The sequence below is a fragment of the Coregonus lavaretus genome (assembly GCF_964263955.1).
Source record: "Coregonus lavaretus genome assembly, contig: HAP1_SCAFFOLD_5305, whole genome shotgun sequence".
NCBI lineage: Eukaryota > Metazoa > Chordata > Actinopteri > Salmoniformes > Salmonidae > Coregonus > Coregonus lavaretus.
This window is the reverse complement of record NW_028159380.1, coordinates 1-20249: the sequence shown is the minus strand read 5'-3', so window position 1 is coordinate 20249 and position 20249 is coordinate 1. Positions and strand designations below refer to the sequence as shown.

Here is a 20249-nt window from a genome sequence, read left to right as displayed (position 1 = left end):
CTACACCTGCAGTAGTAGTTGGTATTACAGCCTGGCTAGCTACACTTGTAGTAGTAGTTGGTATTACAGCCTCGCTAGCTACACCTGTAGTAGTAGTTGTTATTACAGCCTGGCTAGCTACACCTGTAGTAGTAGTTGGTATTACAGCCTGGCTAGCTACACCTGTAGTAGTAGTTGGTTTTACAGCCTGGCTAGCTACACCTGTAGTAGTAGTAGCTGGTATTACAGCCTGGCTAGCTACACCTGTAGTAGTAGTAGTTGGTATTACAGCCTGGCTAGCTACACCTGTAGTAGTAGTTGGTATTACAGCCTGGCTAGCTACACCTGTAGTAGTAGTAGTTGGTATTACAGCCTGGCTAGCTACACCTGTAGTAGTAGTTGGTATTACAGCCTGGCTAGCTACACCTGTAGTAGTAGTTGGTATTACAGCCTGGCTAGCTACACCTGTAGTAGTAGATGGTATTACAGCCTGGCTAGCTACACCTGTAGTAGTAGTTGGTATTACAGCCTGGCTAGCTACACCTGTAGTAGTAGTTGGTATTACAGCCTGGCTAGCTACACCTGTAGTAGTAGTTGGTTTTACAGCCTGGCTAGCTACACCTGTAGTAGTAGATGGTATTACAGCCTGGCTAGCTACACCTGTAGTAGTAGTTGGTTTTACAGCCTGGCTAGCTACACCTGTAGTAGTAGTTGGTATTACAGCCTGGCTAGCTACACCTGTAGTAGTAGTTGGTATTACAGCCTGGCTAGCTACACCTGTAGTAGTAGTTGTTATTACAGCCTGGCTAGCTACACCTGTAGTAGTCGTAGTTGGTATTACAGCCTGGCTAGCTACACCTGTAGTAGTAGCTGGTATTACAGCCTGGCTAGCTACACCTGTAGTAGTAGTTGGTATTACAGCCTGGCTAGCTACACCTGTAGTAGTAGATGGTATTACAGCCTGCTAGCTACACCTGTAGTAGTAGTTGGTATTACAGCCTGGCTAGCTACACCTGTAGTAGTAGTTGTTATTACAGCCTGGCTAGCTACACCTGTAGTAGTCGTAGTTGGTTTTACAGCCTGGCTAGCTACACCTGTAGTAGTAGCTGGTATTACAGCCTGGCTAGCTACACCTGTAGTAGTAGTAGTTGGTATTACAGCCTGGCTAGCTACACCTGTAGTAGTAGTAGTTGGTATTACAGCCTGGCTAGCTACACCTGTAGTAGTAGCTGGTATTACAGCCTGGCTAGCTACACCTGTAGTAGTAGTTGGTACTACAGCCTTGCTAGCTACACCTGTAGTAGTAGTTGGTTTTACAGCCTGGCTAGCTACACCTGTAGTAGTAGTTGGTTTTACAGCCTGGCTAGCTACACCTGTAGTAGTAGTTGGTTTTACAGCCTGGCTAGCTACACCTGTAGTAGTAGTAGGTATTACAGCCTGGCTAGCTACACCTGTAGTAGTAGTAGTTGGTATTACAGCCTGGCTAGCTACACCTGTAGTAGTAGTAGGTATTACAGCCTGGCTAGCTACACCTGTAGTAGTACTTGGTTTTACAGCCTGGCTAGCTACACCTGTAGTAGTAGTACTTGGTATTACAGCCTGGCTAGCTACACATGTAGTAGTCGTAGTTAAATCCAGAGCTAGGCTGGTCTAGGTAACAGACTACGGGCTAACAGGATTAAATCCAGAGCTAGGCTGGTCTAGGTAACAGACTACGGGCTAACAGGATTAAATCCAGAGCTAGGCTGGTCTAGGTAACAGACTACGGGCTAACAAGATTAAATCCAGAGCTAGGCTGGTCTAGGTAACAGACTATGGGCTAACAGGATTAAATCCAGAGCTAGGCTGGTCTAGGTAACAGACTATGGGCTAACAGGATTAAATCCAGAGCTAGGTAACAGACTACGGGCTAACAGGATTAAATCCAGAGCTAGGCTGATCTAGGTAACAGACTATGGGCTAACAGGATTAAATCCAGAGCTAGGCTGGTCTAGGTAACAGACTACGGGCTAACGGGATTAAATCCAGTGCTAGGCTGGTCTAGGTAACAGACTACAGGCTAACAGGATTAAATCCAGAGCTAGGTAACAGACTACGGGCTAACAGGATTAAATCCAGAGCTAGGTTGATCTAGGTAACAGACTATGGGCTAACATGATTAAATCTAGAGCTAAGCTGGTCTAGGTAACAGACTATGGGCTAACGGGATTAAATCCAGAGCTAGGCTGGTCTAGGTAACAGACTACGGGCTAACGGGATTAAATCCAGAGCTAGGCTGGTCTAGGTAACAGACTACGGGCTAACGGGATTAAATCCAGAGCTAGGCTGGTCTAGGTAACAGACTACGGGCTAACAGGATTAAATCCAGAGCTAGGCTGGTCTAGGTAACAGACTACGGGCTAACAGGATTAAATCCAGAGCTAGGCTGGTCTAGGTAACAGACTACGGGGCTAACAGGATTAAATCCAGAGCTAGGCTGGTCTAGGTAACAGACTACGGGCTAACAGGATTAAATCCAGAGCTAGGCTGGTCTAGGTAACAGACTACGGGGCTAACAGGATTAAATCCAGAGCTAGGCTGGTCTAGGTAACAGACTACGGGCTAACAGGATTAAATCCAGAGCTAGGCTGGTCTAGGTAACAGACTACGGGGCTAACAGGATTAAATCCAGAGCTAGGCTGGTCTAGGTAACAGACTAAGGGCTAACGGGATTAAATCCAGAGCTAGGCTGGTCTAGGTAACAGACTACGGGGCTAACAGGATTAAATCCAGAGCTAGGCTGGTCTAGGTAACAGACTACGGGCTAACGGGATTAAATCCAGAGCTAGGCTGGTCTAGGTAACAGACTATGGGCTAACAGGATTAAATCCAGAGCTAGGCTGGTCTAGGTAACAGACTACGGGCTAACGGGTCCACTTTGGAGTATCTATCTAGCGTATTATGTAAAACACTTCAAAAACAGTATAATAAAATGTATTTCTTTTAACAATACTTTTCACTACAATAACCATTCCACAATAGTAGTAAACACTAGTCAAGGGACGAAGGGGGGGGGGAGAGGGAGTGCAGAGAGGTCTGGTTTTAGTAAGCGATAAAGTCTTCATCGTCGTAGCAGGAGGCTGGTAGGTTGGGAGGCTCAGAGGTCACCGTGAAGGGAAGACACAGGGTCTGGTGTGGTGGTGCAACGTGCTCACAACAGAACACATGACCTCTTTATTGACAGATCTGCAGCGTACAGCAGCAACCAAACACAACCCTGTCGCCACGGGTTACCTACCATGCCATACAGTCAGCCCGGTTAGAACCCTGTGATGTCATAATAGATCATTTCAATGATGTCGTAATAGTCTCTGATGTCGTAATGCTATTATCATCATTGCAATGTTTGTATTTTAATTTTTATTATTTTTTACTCTGTACCAAACATGGTCGTGGATTCATCATAGTATATACATTACACCTAGTTTACCTTTAAGTTAAAAATTAAGAATAAAAAATTCTTGCAAAGTAGACAAAATGCATTGCATTTCTAAGTAGTTTGTAGTAAAAAAATAAGTTGTTGAGAGAACAAAGGATCAACTATGTCCAGTCCATATTAATGTCAGAATAAAATGGAGAATAACATTAGGACAGGGAAATATCAGCAATTAACCTTCGGTTCAGAACACTGTTGAGCAGGCACCAAAATATTGACTGATTTACCCCCCCCACACACACACACACAGTCACACACACACACACACAGGTATCCATAAAATCAATGCATTAGTCTTACAGTCAATACGTCACAAACTCATTGCTATAACACCATGTGAAAGAAAAAAGCAGAATTTCCATTCATTTGAAATAAATAACCAATAAAAATCAGTAATAATCCCATCATCAATGCCTGTAGGGACCATGAAGCATTTTCCCAACACACACAGAGAGAGGGGAGTCTGTACAGTGGTAGGCTACAACACCACACTAACCGTCGGTTTCAATATGAAATACAGTCAGATATAAAATAGACACAGTCAAACAGCTCAGATCCATCAACACATTGAAGACATTTAAAAACACCGCTGGATTAAAAACACAGTGAGATACACACATGGAACAGCAGTAGCAGTTTAAAAACATCAAAACATGGAATATTATCACCGTAACAACTCAAAGAGTTAAAAAGATTCACTTCCTGGTGACCCGGGTTAACTCTTAACCAATCAGAACAGCGTTTTTACAGTATGTTTAACCAATCAGAGCAGAGTTTATAGAGAGAGAGGACAGAGGTAGTAAGGAAATGGAAGAGTGCTTGTTACATACGGGTCTGGAGGATCCGGCAGCCATGTCAGAACGGTCACTACAAACACAAACAGGAAAAAAACACGTCAATAACAACCATAAACGTGGCGTTGACAACTTTAAAAATATAAATATTTTAGCTGATTTGACTGGATACTAGTGTGTTGATGTGTGGAGTTTACAGACGTCAACAGGAGATCGGGGCTACCACCAAACTCATATCACGTATATAATACAGGGTCATGAAGTCATAGCTACGTACACAATGAACGTTCTGCCCGCGGGTTTGACCCCTCCGATGGGGGTGCGTCTGACGATCACTGATGAGTGTTTGGGGATGTGGACCTCCTCATCAGTGTACTCTGGAGAACCACAAGGTACACAGTATATATAATCAGTACTGTACTCTGGAGAACCACAAGGTACACAGTATATATAATCAGTACTGTACTCTATAGAACCACAAGGTACCCAGTATATATAATCAGTACTGTACTCTATAGAACCACAAGGTACCCAGTATATATAATCAGTACTGTACTCTATAGAACCACAAGGTACCCAGTATTTATAATCAGTACTGTACTCTATAGAACCACAAGGTACCCAGTATATATATAATCAGTACTGTACTCTATAGAACCACAAGGTACCCAGTATATATAATCAGTACTGTACTCTATAGAACCACAAGGTACCCAGTATATAGAATCAGTACTGTACTCTATAGAACCACAAGGTACCCAGTATATATCATCAGTCCTGTACTCTATAGAACCACAAGGTACCATGTATATATAATCAGTACTGTACTCTATAGAACCACAAGGTACCCAGTATTTATAATCAGTACTGTACTCTATAGAACCACAAGGTACCCAGTATATATATAATCAGTACTGTACTCTATAGAACCACAAGGTACCCAGTATATATAATCAGTACTGTACTCTATAGAACCACAAGGTACCCAGTATATATAATCAGTACTGTACTCTATAGAACCACAAGGTACCCAGTATATATAATCAGTACTGTACTCTATAGAACCACAAGGTACCCAGTATATATAATCAGTACTGTACTCTATAGAACCACAAGGTACACAGCATATCATCATTAATGTACTCTATAGAACCACAAGGTACCCAGTATATATAATCAGTACTGTACTCTATAGAACCACAAGGTACCCAGTATACAGTGGGGGAAAAAAGTATTTAGTCAGCCACCAATTGTGCAAGTTCTCCCACTTAAAAAGATGAGAGAGGCCTGTAATTTTCATCATAGGTACACGTCAACTATGACAGACAAAATTAGAAAAAAAATCCAGAAAATCACATTGTAGGATTTTTAATGAATTTATTTGCAAATTATGGTGGAAAATAAGTATTTGGTCAATAACAAAAGTTTCTCAATACTTTGTTATATACCCTTTGTTGGCAATGACACAGGTCAAACGTTTTCTGTAAGTCTTCAAAAGGTTTTCACACACTGTTGCTGGTATTTTGGCCCATTGCTCCATGCAGATCTCCTCTAGAGCAGTGATGTTTTGGGGCTGTCGCTGGGCAACACGGACTTTCAACTCCCTCCAAAGATTTTCTATGGGGTTGAGATCTGGAGACTGGCTAGGCCACTCCAGGACCTTGAAATGCTTCTTACGAAGCCACTCCTCCGTTGTGTTTGGGATCATTGTCATGCTGAAAGACCCTACCACGTTTCATCTTCAATGCCCTTGCTGATGGAAGGAGGTTTTCACTCAAAATCTCACGATACATGGCCCCATTCATTCTTTCCTTTACACGGATCAGTCGTCCTGGTCCCTTTGCAGAAAAACAGCCACAAAGCATGATGTTTCCACCCAGATGCTTCACAGTAGGTATGGTGTTCTTTGGATGCAACTCAGCATTCTTTGTCCTCCAAACACGACGAGTTGAGTTTTTACCAAAAAGTTATATTTTGGTTTCATCTGACCATATGACATTCTCCCAATCCTCTTCTGGATCATCCAAATGCACTCTAGCAAACTTCAGACGGGCCTGGACATGTACTGGCTTAAGCAGGGGGACACGTCTGGCACTGCAGGATTTGAGTCCCTGGCGGCGTAGTGTGTTACTGATGGTAGGCTTTGTTACTTTGGTCCCAGCTCTCTGCAGGTCATTCACTAGGTCCCCCCGTGTGGTTCTGGGATTTTTGCTCACCGTTCTTGTGATCATTTTGACCCCACGGGGTGAGATCTTGCGTGGAGCCCCAGATCGAGGGAGATTATCAGTGGTCTTGTATGTCTTCCATTTCCTAATAATTGCTCCCACAGTTGATTTCTTCAAACCAAGCTGCTTACCTATTGCAGATTCAGTCTTCCCAGCCTGGTGCAGGTCTACAATTTTGTTTCTGGTGTCCTTTGACAGCTCTTTGGTCTTGGCCATAGTGGAGTTTGGAGTGTGACTGTTTGAGGTTGTGGACAGGTGTCTTTTATACTGATAACAAGTTCAAACAGGTGCCATTAATACAGGTAACGAGTGGAGGACAGAGGAGCCTCTTAAAGAAGAAGTTACAGGTCTGTGAGAGCCAGAAATATTGCTTGTTTGTAGGTGACCAAATACTTATTTTCCACCATAATTTGCAAATTAATTAATTAAAAATCCTACAATGTGATTTTCTGGATTTTTTTTCCTCAATTTGTCTGTCATAGTTGACATGTACCTATGATGAAAATTACAGGCCTCTCTCATCTTTTTAAGTGGGAGAACTTGCACAATTGGTGGCTGACTAAATACTTTTTTCCCCCACTGTATATAATCAGTACTGTACTCTATAGAACCACAAGGTACCCAGTATTTATAATCAGTACTGTACTCTATAGAACCACAAGGTACCCAGTATATAGAATCAGTACTGTACTCTATAGAACCACAAGGTACCCAGTATATATAATCAGTACTGTACTCTATAGGACCACAAGGTACACAGCATATCATCATTAATGTACTCTATAGAACCACAAGGTACCCAGTACATATAAGCAGTACTGTACTCTATAGAACCACAAGGTACCCAGCATATATAATCAGTACTGTACTCTATAGAACCACAAGGTACACAGTATATATAATCAGTACTGTACTCTATAGAACCACAAGGTACCCAGCATATATAATCAGTACTGTACTCTATAGAACCACAAGGTACACAGTATATATAATCAGTACTGTACTCTATAGAACCACAAGGTACCCAGTATATATAATCAGTACTGTACTCTATAGAACCACAAGGTACCCAGTATATATAATCAGTACTGTACTCTATAGAACCACAAGGTACCCAGTATATATAATCAGTACTGTACTCTAGAGAACCACAAGGTACCCAGTATATATAATCAGTACTGTACTCTATAGAACCACAAGGTACACAGCATATCATCATTAATGTACTCTATAGAACCACAAAGTACACAGCATATCATCATTAATGTACTCTATAGAACCACAAGGTACAGTATATATAAGCAGTACTGTACTCTATAGAACCACAAGGTACCCAGTATATATAATCAGTACTGTACTCTATAGGACCACAAGGTACACAGCATATCATCATTAATGTACTCTATAGAACCACAAGGTACCCAGTATATATAATCAGTACTGTACTCTATAGAACCACAAGGTACCCAGTATATATAATCACTCCTGTACTATATAGAACCACAAGGTACACAGCATATCATCATTAATGCACTCTATAGAACCACAAGGTACCCAGTATATATAATCAGTACTGTACTCTATAGAACCACAAGGTACCCAGTATATATAATCAGTACTGTACTCTATAGAACCACAAGGTACCCAGTATATATAATCAGTACTGTACTCTATAGAACCACAAGGTACACAGCATATCATCATTAATGTACTCTATAGAACCACAAGGTACCCAGTATATATAATCAGTACTGTACTCTATAGAACCACAAGGTACACAGCATATCATAATTAATGTACTCTATAGAACCACAAGGTACCCAGTATATATAATCAGTACTGTACTCTATAGAACCACAAGGTACACAGCATATCATCATTAATGTACTCTATAGAACCACAAGGTACCCAGTATATATAAGCAGTACTGTACTCTATAGAACCACAAGGTACCCAGTATATATAAGCAGTACTGTACTCTATAGAACCACAAGGTACCCAGTATATATAATCAGTACTGTACTCTATAGAACTACAAGATACCCAGTATATATAAGCAGTACTGTACTCTATAGAACCACAAGGTACCCAGTATATATAATCAGTACTGTACTCTATAGAACCACAAGATACCCAGTACATATAAGCAGTACTGTACTCTATAGAACCACAAGGTACCCAGTATATATAATCAGTACTGTACTCTATAGAACCATAAGGAATATAATATATAATTAGTAATACATAGTGTTTGGGGATGTGGACCTCATCAAAACAAAAAACACTTACATTCAGATCTTTCTTCACAATGTAAAGTCACCCAGGCTAAACTCTTAAAAAAGAATGGACTCAACGTCTCTTTCCTCCCTATGAGTTCATAGAGATTATACATATATAAAAAAATGTTTTCCTGTTCCTCGACCACGAGACACTTGCGTTCAGTCAGCATGATCAATGCAGCACGTGCAACAATGTTGATGACAACGAATGCCGTTTCCACTTTGCTACTTTAATATAAATCCACTGGCGTTCTATAATTACACTATTAGTTAAGTGTTTCTTACATCTGAAAACAGCTAGCTTCTCTTAGCAAGTACGGGCCCAAATGTTGTTAGCCGCTAATGCTAATCACGTGTTAGCTGGCTAATAAATGCACTGAGTCATAGCAAACGTAATTAGTTATACAGCCTCATAATACCAGTGAGGGTGTAGACCTAAATCAGCATGTTGTTTGTACAACAGTGTCTTCTAAATCAAAGAGGAATACGCAAAGCAAGAATATGTTAGCTACATTAAGTATCTAAGAGAAAAACATTAAAAATTTAGCCAAAGATTATAGGGTCCCCTAGAAACACTTATCAACACTTTGGTTCCTACCCTGTCACAACTCCTCCCTGGCATTTTCATTTCGTTGTCATGTCAAACACTGTATTCAAAGTGCCCACTATTATCTATAGAATTTGAATAAACATTATATTTCTTTGATTCCAACAGTTCATCCAAGTGTTTTTGCTCTAAATCGCAAGACAAATTGCAATTGCAACATTTGGTTAAAAAGAATGCCTAGGTTGTTTGCCCACGTCGTGCGAGCCTACATGGCAGTGTGGAAATGATCTCAAATTAGTGCAGGAAATGCAGACATTTATGAAAATGCTGAAAATTATTTTTGGTTGAAGTTGAATTGAACAGTATAAAAACAAATCAGAAGGGAGAAAGACCACCCTAGGGTCACAAACTCAGAAAGCAAATTTAGAATTTATATTATTAAAAAAACAAAATACAGTAATACAATCCAAGAAAAATTAAATACCGTGTTATGATATTTTGGCCACATCGCTAAGTACACACCATAGAACTGCATAGAATCATTGAGAATCCTGACAAAGGCATCACTGACAAACACGGGCATCAGCTCATTGTAGAACACAACCTGTCCTACTTCAGACTGCCGGAGGGGGGCGCGCTTGGCCCTAGTTCTTACCTTCACGGGTCTGTGCGTTGGTGATCTGTAGGTCGCAGTCGGTGGCTTTGAGGCGCTCTCTGCCCATGATCTGCCGTTTGAGCTCGGCCAGGGTGATGTGCAGCCCGTCGAAGGTCACGGTGTTGTAGTCCAGTTTGGACGAGAACTTATAATGAACACACGACATTCTCACAACTATCACTTAAATCAAACTCAAGACAAGGAGGGGGAAACAAACAAGTTAGTTAAGAATAACAATAACCAGTACTAGATATACTCTTGAGACTGAAGGGAAAACTATCAGTTTTAGTCTAAGATCTGACGGTCAGAGTCAACCATCTATTTCACAAGTTGATAATATCGAAGGGAAAACAGTCAATGAACTACGAGGAAGTATTTCACAGATAGTCCTTGTAGCTGTATACGTCACAAAGACACCCAAGCTACTAGTAGTGAAAGGCTGGGACAAAAGCGTCTATAACCCGGTCAGTTCGTTAAGAGTCCGGTAAAACCACAAGAAAAGTACAGTTCCAGAAGGTGTCCATTACGGTTTTCACGGTTAATACAGTCGGTGGAGTCTCTCTCGCGAAAACCGGGCCTTGTAGCTGCTGAAAGCAGCGAGGCACAGAGAGCCAGCGAGGCACCCGAGTTCGCGGTTAGGAGTCCATGGGAGGCCGCAAGCTTCGCTCTTCCGCCCGTAAACGGCGCAGTCCAAAATCTTCTATCGGGTCCGGAAACTGAAATCAAAACGACCAAAAATAAGTCCTCAAACGATCCTTTTCGGAGTTGCAGTCCACACAGTAAGGATGTTCATCCTTGTATGACCTACGATGAAATTATGAAACAAGGAAATCTGCGGCCTTGGGTCTGTGTACCTACCACTCAAAACAAAAACAATAGCCGCAGCTAACGTTAGCTTACAGTACTTGGGTAGCTAGCTAACTGGTTAGCAAATGGCCACTGGAATTAACCACTTTAATAACCAGTTAGCTTAAGCTCTTTTCCAAAACGACGGTAATTATCTCCTTCCAAACTATAATTTTCGGTGTTTAAATCCATAAAATCCATTTCGACGGTCTTTCCGTTGCTCCTCGTTGTCTTCTGAACATCATGGCGGGCCCGGAAACTGGCCTGACAAGAAAACAGAAACGATGTTTTTTTTTTTTTTTTTTTGACGTTCTTCTTCTTTAAGGTTTATTGGCAGACTGCAATCTATAAGGTGTATTTTCGAAACGACGACTGGGTGAAACAACTGCGGGCCGAGTATGTTCAGGTGCAGCGCTATATACTGTATTACTGTTGCTATTAATGCACATGCTACTTCACAATATCATAATGGAACTATACTGTAGAAATAACTAACCAAAATGTATTTTTTAGAGGGTGATGGAGCTTGATGCTGCTATGAACAATCACAAGTTTATCTTTGTTGATGAAGCGGGCTTCAAGCTGGCCAAAACTCTGTGCCGTGGGTGGAAACTCATCGGCAAACGGGCGACCGTCCAAGTGCCTGGACAACGTGGGGGGGGAAACATCTCCATGTGTGCAGCTGTCTCTGGGGTGGGGGGGGGGGGGGACATCTCCATGTGTGCAGCTGTCTCTGAAGACGGTGTGGTAGGACACGGGCCATCACTTGGATCCTACATCGCTGCACACCTCATTGTGTTTCTCATTGAAAGTGAGCAGGCCTGTCAAGGTGAAGGGGGGTCAATATCAGGTTTCACCATGCAGAGGTGGTTCAGGCATGGTTTCAGGACCATCCCTGATTCGTGACATTATACCTGCCCCCGTACTCTCCTTTCTTCAACCCTATTGAGGATTATTTTTTTTCAGCATGGAAGGTGTAGGATCGCCATCCCCATGAGCGTACCACCTTCCTTCTGGCCATGGATGAGGCATGCGACGACATCAATGCAGACCAATGTCAAGCTTGGATTCGCCATTCTAAAAGGCTTTTCCCACAGTGCATGAACAATGAGGACATTCACTGTGATGTGGATGAGAATTTATGGTAAAAATGACCGGCTTGATGCAAATTAATGCGTGCTAAACATTGTTTAATTTTCATTTAATTAAACAATACACCTGTTTTTTTTTTGCATGAATGATTGCAGAGGATGTCTTCATTGATCACACCTTTGATTACACATTGGATAGATATTATGGAAATTATAGATTCTCTCAATTTTGTTGGGTAATGTAAGTATTGCCTAATATGAAAACTGTGATCTACAGTACTGTAGCATATTACTTTCAGTACTTCTAAGGGCTATTTGAAACACCTACGTTGCGTTGTTTGCTATTTGATTAACTGGTAGTTAAAATGACTAAATTCGAAAGATATCATGTGATTGGTTTAATCATTACATTTCACAATAAACATATTTTTAATCAATAGTCGTGTGGTGAGGAAACCGGTGCAGTTAGTGAGTTTAATAACAACGACCGTGGAACGATACCAGAGAAGCGTCTGACATGGAAACAAACAACACTATCTGACGACTGATACCAAACGAGCGCTATATAACGGGTAAGTCATCAAGGGAGTCCAGGTGTGACTGATGAGACGCAGGTGTGCGTAAAGATGGGTTGCCATGACCGTCGGTTAGTAGACCGGTGACGTCGAGCGCCGGAGCGGGAGGAGAGGGAGTGGACGTGACAAGGAGAGGAAGAAATGACTGGCACTTCAGAAAGAGGGCTTTATACATGACCGGTGCTGAGCTCTAGCACTATACTGTTTTATCAGTAGTCTGTCTGTGTGAAAAATGACTGGCACCGCACTTCAAAAAGAGGCCTTTATACATGACCAGTGCTGAGCTCTAGCGGGATAATCACTATACTGTTTTTGTTTGTTGACTGTATTCTGTATGTTGTGTTTTGGCGGGTGGTTCAAAGCACTCTACACCCGAGATGCCACAGATTGCACAGAAGTGTGTTCTCACTCCACAGAGTCCCAGGAGACACAAACACACACATCCCAGCCAAAAATCAACAGCTGAGATGTTATTATTGCTGTAGTCTAATTTACGAAACTACAGAAACAAAGAATTACAGAATTACAGAAACAAAGAAACAGTAGAAAACATTTTAATAATTTCACAGAAACTTAAGTTCTGTCCCATTTTTAAAAACTCTTATTGTAAACAGTGTGAGGGTCTACTAAGAGTTACTAAAGGTTAGTCAGTGTATTTATTGTAAACAGTGTGAGGGTCTACTAAGAGTTACTAAAGGTTAGTCAGTGTATTTATTGTAAACCGTGTGAGGGCCTACTAAGAGTTACTAAAGGTTAGTCAGTGTATTTATTGTAAACAGTGTGAGGGCCTACTAAGAGTTACTAAAGGTTAGTCAGTGTATTTATTGTAAACAGTGTGAGGGTCTACTAAGAGTTACTAAAGGTTAGTCAGTGTATTTATTGTAAACAGTGTGAGGGCCTACTAAGAGTTACTAAAGGTTAGTCAGTGTATTTATTGTAAACAGTGTGAGGGCCTACTAAGAGTTACTAAAGGTTAGTCAGTGTATTTATTGTAAACAGTGTGAGGGCCTACTAAGAGTTACTAAAGGTTAGTCAGTATATTTATTGTAAACAGTGTGAGGGCCTACTAAGAGTTACTAAAGGTTAGTCAGTGTATTTATTGTAAACAGTGTGAGGGCCTACTAAGAGTTACTAAAGGTTAGTCAGTGTATTTATTGTAAACAGTGTGAGGGCCTACTAAGAGTTACTAAAGGTTAGTCAGTGTATTTATTGTAAACAGTGTGAGGGCCTACTAAGAGTTACTAAAGGTTAGTCAGTGTATTTATTGTAAACAGTGTAAGGGTCTACTAAGAGTTACTAAAGGTTAGTCAGTGTATTTATTGTAAACAGTGTGAGGGCCTACTAAGAGTTACTAAATGTTAGTCAGTGTATTTATTGTAAACAGTGTGAGGGCCTACTAAGAGTTACTAAAGGTTAGTCAGTGTATTTATTGTAAACAGTGTGAGGGCCTACTAAGAGTTACTAAAGGTTAGTCAGTGTATTTATTGTAAACAGTGTGAGGGCCTACTAAGAGTTACTAAAGGTTAGTCAGTGTATTTATTGTAAACAGTGTGAGGGCCTACTAAGAGTTACTAAAGGTTAGTCAGTGTATTTATTGTAAACAGTGTGAGGGCCTACTAAGAGTTACTAAAGGTTAGTCAGTGTATTTATTGTAAACAGTGTGAGGGCCTACTAAGAGTTACTAAAGGTTAGTCAGTGTATTTATTGTAAACAGTGTGAGGGCCTACTAGGAGTTACTAAAGGTTAGTCAGTGTATTTATTGTAAACAGTGTGAGGGCCTACTAAGAGTTACTAAAGGTTAGTCAGTGTATTTATTGTAAACAGTGTGAGGGCCTACTAAGAGTTACTAAAGGTTAGTCAGTGTATTTATTGTAAACAGTGTGAGGGCCTACTAAGAGTTACTAAAGGTTAGTTAGTGTATTTATTGTAAACAGTGTGAGGGTCTACTAAGAGTTACTAAAGGTTAGTCAGTGTATTTATTGTAAACAGTGTGAGGGCCTACTAAGAGTTACTAAAGGTTATTCAGTGTATTTATTGTAAACAGTGTGAGGGCCTACTAAGAGTTACTAAAGGTTAGTCAGTGTATTTATTGTAAACAGTGTGAGGGCCTACTAAGAGTTACTAAAGGTTAGTCAGTGTATTTATTGTAAACAGTGTGAGAGCCTACTAAGAGTTACTAAAGGTTAGTCAGTGTATTTATTGTAAACAGTGTGAGGGCCTACTAAGAGTTACTAAAGGTTAGTCAGTGTATTTATTGTAAACAGTGTGAGGGCCTACTAAGAGTTACTAAAGGTTAGTCAGTGTATTTATTGTAAACAGTGTGAGGGCCTACTAAGAGTTACTAAAGGTTAGTCAGTGTATTTATTGTAAACAGTGTGAGGGCCTACTAAGAGTTACTAAAGGTTAGTCAGTGTATTTATTGTATACAGTGTGAGGGCCTACTAAGAGTTACTAAGGGTTAGTCAGTGTATTTATTGTAAACAGTGTGAGGGCCTACTAAGAGTTACTAAAGGTTAGTCAGTGTATTTATTGTAAACAGTGTGAGGGCCTACTAAGAGTTACTAAAGGTTAGTCAGTGTATTTATTGTAAACAGTGTGAGGGCCTACTAAGAGTTACTAAAGGTTAGTCAGTGTATTTATTGTAAACAGTGTGAGGGCCTACTAAGAGTTACTAAAGGTTAGTCAGTGTATTTATTGTAAACAGTGTGAGGGCCTACTAAGAGTTACTAAAGGTTAGTCAGTGTATTTATTGTAAACAGTGTGAGGGCCTACTAAGAGTTACTAAAGGTTAGTCAGTGTATTTATTGTAAACAGTGTGAGGGCCTACTAAGAGTTACTAAAGGTTAGTCAGTGTATTTATTGTAAACAGTGTGAGGGCCTACTAAGAGTTACTAAAGGTTAGTCAGTGTATTTATTGTAAACAGTGTGAGGGCCTACTAAGAGTTACTAAAGGTTAGTCAGTGTATTTATTGTAAACAGTGTGAGGGCCTACTAAGAGTTACTAAAGGTTAGTCAGTGTATTTATTGTAAACAGTGTGAGGGCCTACTAGGAGTTACTAAAGGTTAGTCAGTGTATTTATTGTAAACAGTGTGAGGGCCTACTAAGAGTTACTAAAGGTTAGTCAGTGTATTTATTGTAAACAGTGTGAGGGCCTACTAAGAGTTACTAAAGGTTAGTCAGTGTATTTATTGTAAACAGTGTGAGGGCCTACTAAGAGTTACTAAAGGTTAGTTAGTGTATTTATTGTAAACAGTGTGAGGGTCTACTAAGAGTTACTAAAGGTTAGTCAGTGTATTTATTGTAAACAGTGTGAGGGCCTACTAAGAGTTACTAAAGGTTATTCAGTGTATTTATTGTAAACAGTGTGAGGGCCTACTAAGAGTTACTAAAGGTTAGTCAGTGTATTTATTGTGAACAGTGTGAGGGCCTACTAAGAGTTACTAAAGGTTAGTCAGTGTATTTATTGTAAACAGTGTGAGAGCCTACTAAGAGTTACTAAATGTTAGTCAGTGTATTTATTGTAAACAGTGTGAGGGCCTACTAAGAGTTACTAAAGGTTAGTCAGTGTATTTATTGTAAACAGTGTGAGGGCCTACTAAGAGTTACTAAAGGTTAGTCAGTGTATTTATTGTAAACAGTGTGAGGGCCTACTAAGAGTTACTAAAGGTTAGTCAGTGTATTTATTGTAAACAGTGTGAGGGCCTACTAAGAGTTACTAAAGGTTAGTCAGTGTATTTATTGTATACAGTGTGAGGGCCTACTAAGAGTTACTAAGGGTTAGTCAGTGTATTTATTGTAAACAGTGTGAGGGCCTACTAAGAGTTACTAAAGGTTAGTCAGTGTATTTATTGTAAACAGTGTGAGGGCCTACTATGAGTTACTAAAGGTTAGTCAGTGTATTTATTGTAAACAGTGTGAGGGCCTACTAAGAGTTACTAAAGGTTAGTCAGTGTATTTATTGTAAACAGTGTGAGGGCCTACTAAGAGTTACTAAAGGTTAGTCAGTGTATTTATTGTAAACAGTGTGAGGGCCTACTAAGAGTTACTAAAGGTTAGTCAGTGTATTTATTGTAAACAGTGTGAGGGCCTACTAAGAGTTACTAAAGGTTAGTCAGTGTATTTATTGTAAACAGTGTGAGGGCCTACTAAGAGTTACTAAAGGTTAGTCAGTGTATTTATTGTAAACAGTGTGAGGGCCTACTAAGAGTTACTAAAGGTTAGTCAGTGTATTTATTGTAAACAGTGTGAGGGCCTACTAAGAGTTACTAAAGGTTAGTCAGTGTATTTATTGTATACAGTGTGAGGGCCTACTAAGAGTTACTAAGGGTTAGTCAGTGTATTTATTGTAAACAGTGTGAGGGCCTACTAAGAGTTACTAAAGGTTAGTCAGTGTATTTATTGTAAACAGTGTGAGGGCCTACTAAGAGTTACTAAAGGTTAGTCAGTGTATTTATTGTAAACAGTGGGAGGGCCTACTAAGAGATACTAAAGGTTAGTCAGTGTATTTATTGTAAACAGTGTGAGGGCCTACTAAGAGTCACTAAAGGTTAGTCAGTGTATTTATTGTAAACAGTGTGAGGGCCTACTAAGAGTTACTAAAGATTAGTCAGTGTATTTATTGTAAACAGTGTGATGGCCTACTAAGAGTTACTAAAGGTTAGTCAGTGTATTTATTGTAAACAGTGTGAAGGCCTACTAAGAGATACTAAAGGTTAGTCAGTGTATTTATTGTAAACAGTGTGAGGGCCTACTAAGAGTTACTAAAGGTTAGTCAGTGTATTTATTGTAAACAGTGTGAGGGCCTACTAAGAGTTACTAAAGGTTAGTCAGTGTATTTATTGTAAACAGTGTGAGGGCCTACTAAGAGTTACTAAAGGTTAGTCAGTGTATTTATTGTAAACAGTGTGAGGGCCTACTAAGAGTTACTAAAGGTTAGTCAGTGTATTTATTGTAAACAGTGCGAGGGCCTACTAAGAGTTACTAAAGGTTAGTCAGTGTATTTATTGTAAACAGTGGGAGGGCCTACTAAGAGTTACTAAAGGTTAGTCAGTGTATTTATTGTAAACAGTGTGAGGGCCTACTAAGAGTTACTAAAGGTTAGTCAGTGTATTTATTGTAAACAGTGTGAGGGCCTACTAAGAGTTACTAAAGGTTAGTCAGTGTATTTATTGTAAACAGTGTGAGGGCCTGCTAAGAGTTACTAAAGGTTAGTCAGTGTATTTATTGTAAACAGTGTGAGGGTCTACTAAGAGTTACTAAAGGTTAGTCAGCAGAATACACAACATCTTTACAGAGAGGGATTTTGTAACAGAAAACAAAAAGGTAGCATTCTTATTGGATGTCAGGTCGGACAGCTACACTGGATCTGGGTCTGTCATTGGCTCTGGACAAAGGTCAGGGGTCATTAAGCTTCCAGTAAACAAACTGAACAGACAGAGAAAGACTGATTCAATCTATAGTGTTCTGCACAGCAATATGAGGGTTGTAAATGTTCATCATACAGAGAGAGTGTTCCATCATGTCTGTTCTATGTTCATCATACAGAGAGAGTGTTCCATCATGTCTGTTCTCTGTTCATCAGACAGAGAGAGTGTTCCATCATGTCTGTTCTATGTTCATCAGACAGAGAGAGTGTTCCATCATGTCTGTTCTATGTTCATCAGACAGAGAGAGTGTTCCATCATGTCTGTTCTATGTTAATCAGACAGAGAGAGTTTTCCATCATGTCTGTTCTATGTTCATCAGACAGAGAGAGTGTTCCATCATGTCTTTTCTATGTTCATCAGACAGAGACAGTGTTCCATCATGTCTGTTCTATGTTCATCAGGCAGAGAGAGTGTTCCATCATGTCTGTTCTATGTTCATCAGACAGAGTGTTCCATCATGTCTGTTCTATGTTCATCAGACAGAGAGAGTGTTCCATCATGTCTGTTCTATGTTCATCAGACAGAGAGAGTGTTCCATCATGTCTGTTCTATGTTCATCAGACAGAGAGAGTGTTCCATCATGTCTGTGCTATGTTCATCAGACAAAGTGTTCCATCATGTCTGTTCTATGTTCATCAGACAGAGAGAGTGTTCCATCATGTCTGTTCTATGTTCATCAGACAGAGAGAGTGTTCCATCATGCCTGTTCTATGTTCATCAGACAGAGAGAGTGTTCCATCATGTCTGTTCTATGTTCATCAGACAGAGACAGTGTTCCATCATGTCTGTTCTATGTTCATCAGACAGAGAGAGTGTTCCATCATGTCTGTTCTATGTTCATCAGACAGAGAGTGTTCCATCATGTCTGTTCTATGTTCATCAGACAGAGTGTTCCATCATGTCTGTTCTATGTTCATCAGACAGAGAGAGTGTTCCATCATGTCTGTTATATGTTCATCAGACAGAGAGAGTGTTCCATCATGTCTGTTCTATATTCATCAGACAGAGAGAGTGTTCCATCATGTCTGTTCTATGTTCATCAGACAGAGAGAGTGTTCCATCATGTCTGTTCTATGTTCATCAGACAGACAGAGTGTTCCATCATGTCTGTTCTATATTCATCAGACAGAGTGTTCCATCATGTCTGTTCTATGTTCATCAGACAGAGAGAGTGTTCCATCATGTCTGTTCTATGTTCATCAGACAGAGAGAGTGTTCCATCATGTCTGTTCTATGTTCATCAGACAGAGAGAGTGTTCCATCATGTCTGTTCTATGTTCATCAGACAGAGAGAGTGTTCCATCATGTCTGTTCTATGTTCATCAGACAGAGAGAGTGTTCCATCATGTCTGTTCTATGTTCATCAGACAGAGAGAGTGTTCCATCATGTCTGTTCTATGTTCATCAGGCAGAGTGTTCCATCATGTATGTTCTATGTTAATCAGACAGAGAGAGTGTTCCATCATGTCTGTTCTATGTTCATCAGACAGAGAGAGTGTTCCATCATGTATGTTCTATGTTCATCAGACAGAGAGAGTGTTCCATCATGTCTGTTCTATGTTCATCAGACAGAGAGAGTGTTCCATCATGTCTGTTCTATGTTCATCAGACAGAGAGAGTGTTCCATCATGTCTGTTCTATGTTCATCAGACAGAGAGAGTGTTCCATCATGTCTGTTCTATGTTCATCAGACAGTGTTCCATCATGTATGTTCTATGTTCATCAGACAGAGTGTTCCATCATGTCTGTTCTATGTTCATCAGACAGAGTGTTCCATCATGTATGTTCTATGTTCATCAGACAGAGAGAGTGTTCCATCATGTCTGTTCTATGTTCATCAGACAGAGAGAGTGTTCCATCATGTCTGTTCTATGTTCATCAGACAGTGTTCCATCATGTCTGTTCTATGTTCATCAGACAGAGAGAGTGTTCCATCATGTCTGTTCTATGTTCATCAGACAGAGAGAGTGTTCCATCATGTCTGTTCTATGTTCATCAGACAGAGAGAGTGTTCCATCATGTCTGTTCTATGTTCATCAGACAGAGAGAGTTTTCCATCATGTCTGTTCTATGTTCATCAGACAGAGAGAGTGTTCCATCATGTCTGTTCTATGTTCATCAGACAGAGAGAGTGTTCCATCATGTCTGTTCTATGTTCATCAGACAGAGAGAGTGTTCCATCATGTCTGTTCTATGTTCATCAGACAGAGAGAGTGTTCCATCATGTCTGTTCTATGTTCATCAGACAGAGAGAGTGTTCCATCATGTCTGTTCTATGTTCATCAGACAGAGAGAGTGTTCCATCATGTCTGTTCTATGTTCATCAGACAGTGTTCCATCATGTATGTTCTATGTT

At 40.3% G+C, this 20249-nt stretch overlaps 1 protein-coding gene across 1 annotated transcript in view; it reads right to left on the bottom strand.

Annotated features, from left to right (window-relative positions):
• The window catches only part of LOC311122946 (uncharacterized protein), a gene marked incomplete at its 3' end in the record, with an annotated part of 32255 nt that extends 21205 nt beyond the window's left edge, over positions 1–11050 (bottom strand). Inside the window, exons 1-3 of the mRNA XM_084197243.1 lie at positions 9955–11050; positions 4526–4625; positions 4285–4321 (exon numbers count right to left, since the gene is read on the bottom strand). Coding sequence (XP_084053369.1) covers positions 4285–4321; positions 4526–4625; positions 9955–10120 — 303 coding nt within the window. The remainder of the gene's footprint in view (positions 1–4284; positions 4322–4525; positions 4626–9954) is intronic.
• Between the last annotated feature and the right edge of the window lie 9199 nt (positions 11051–20249).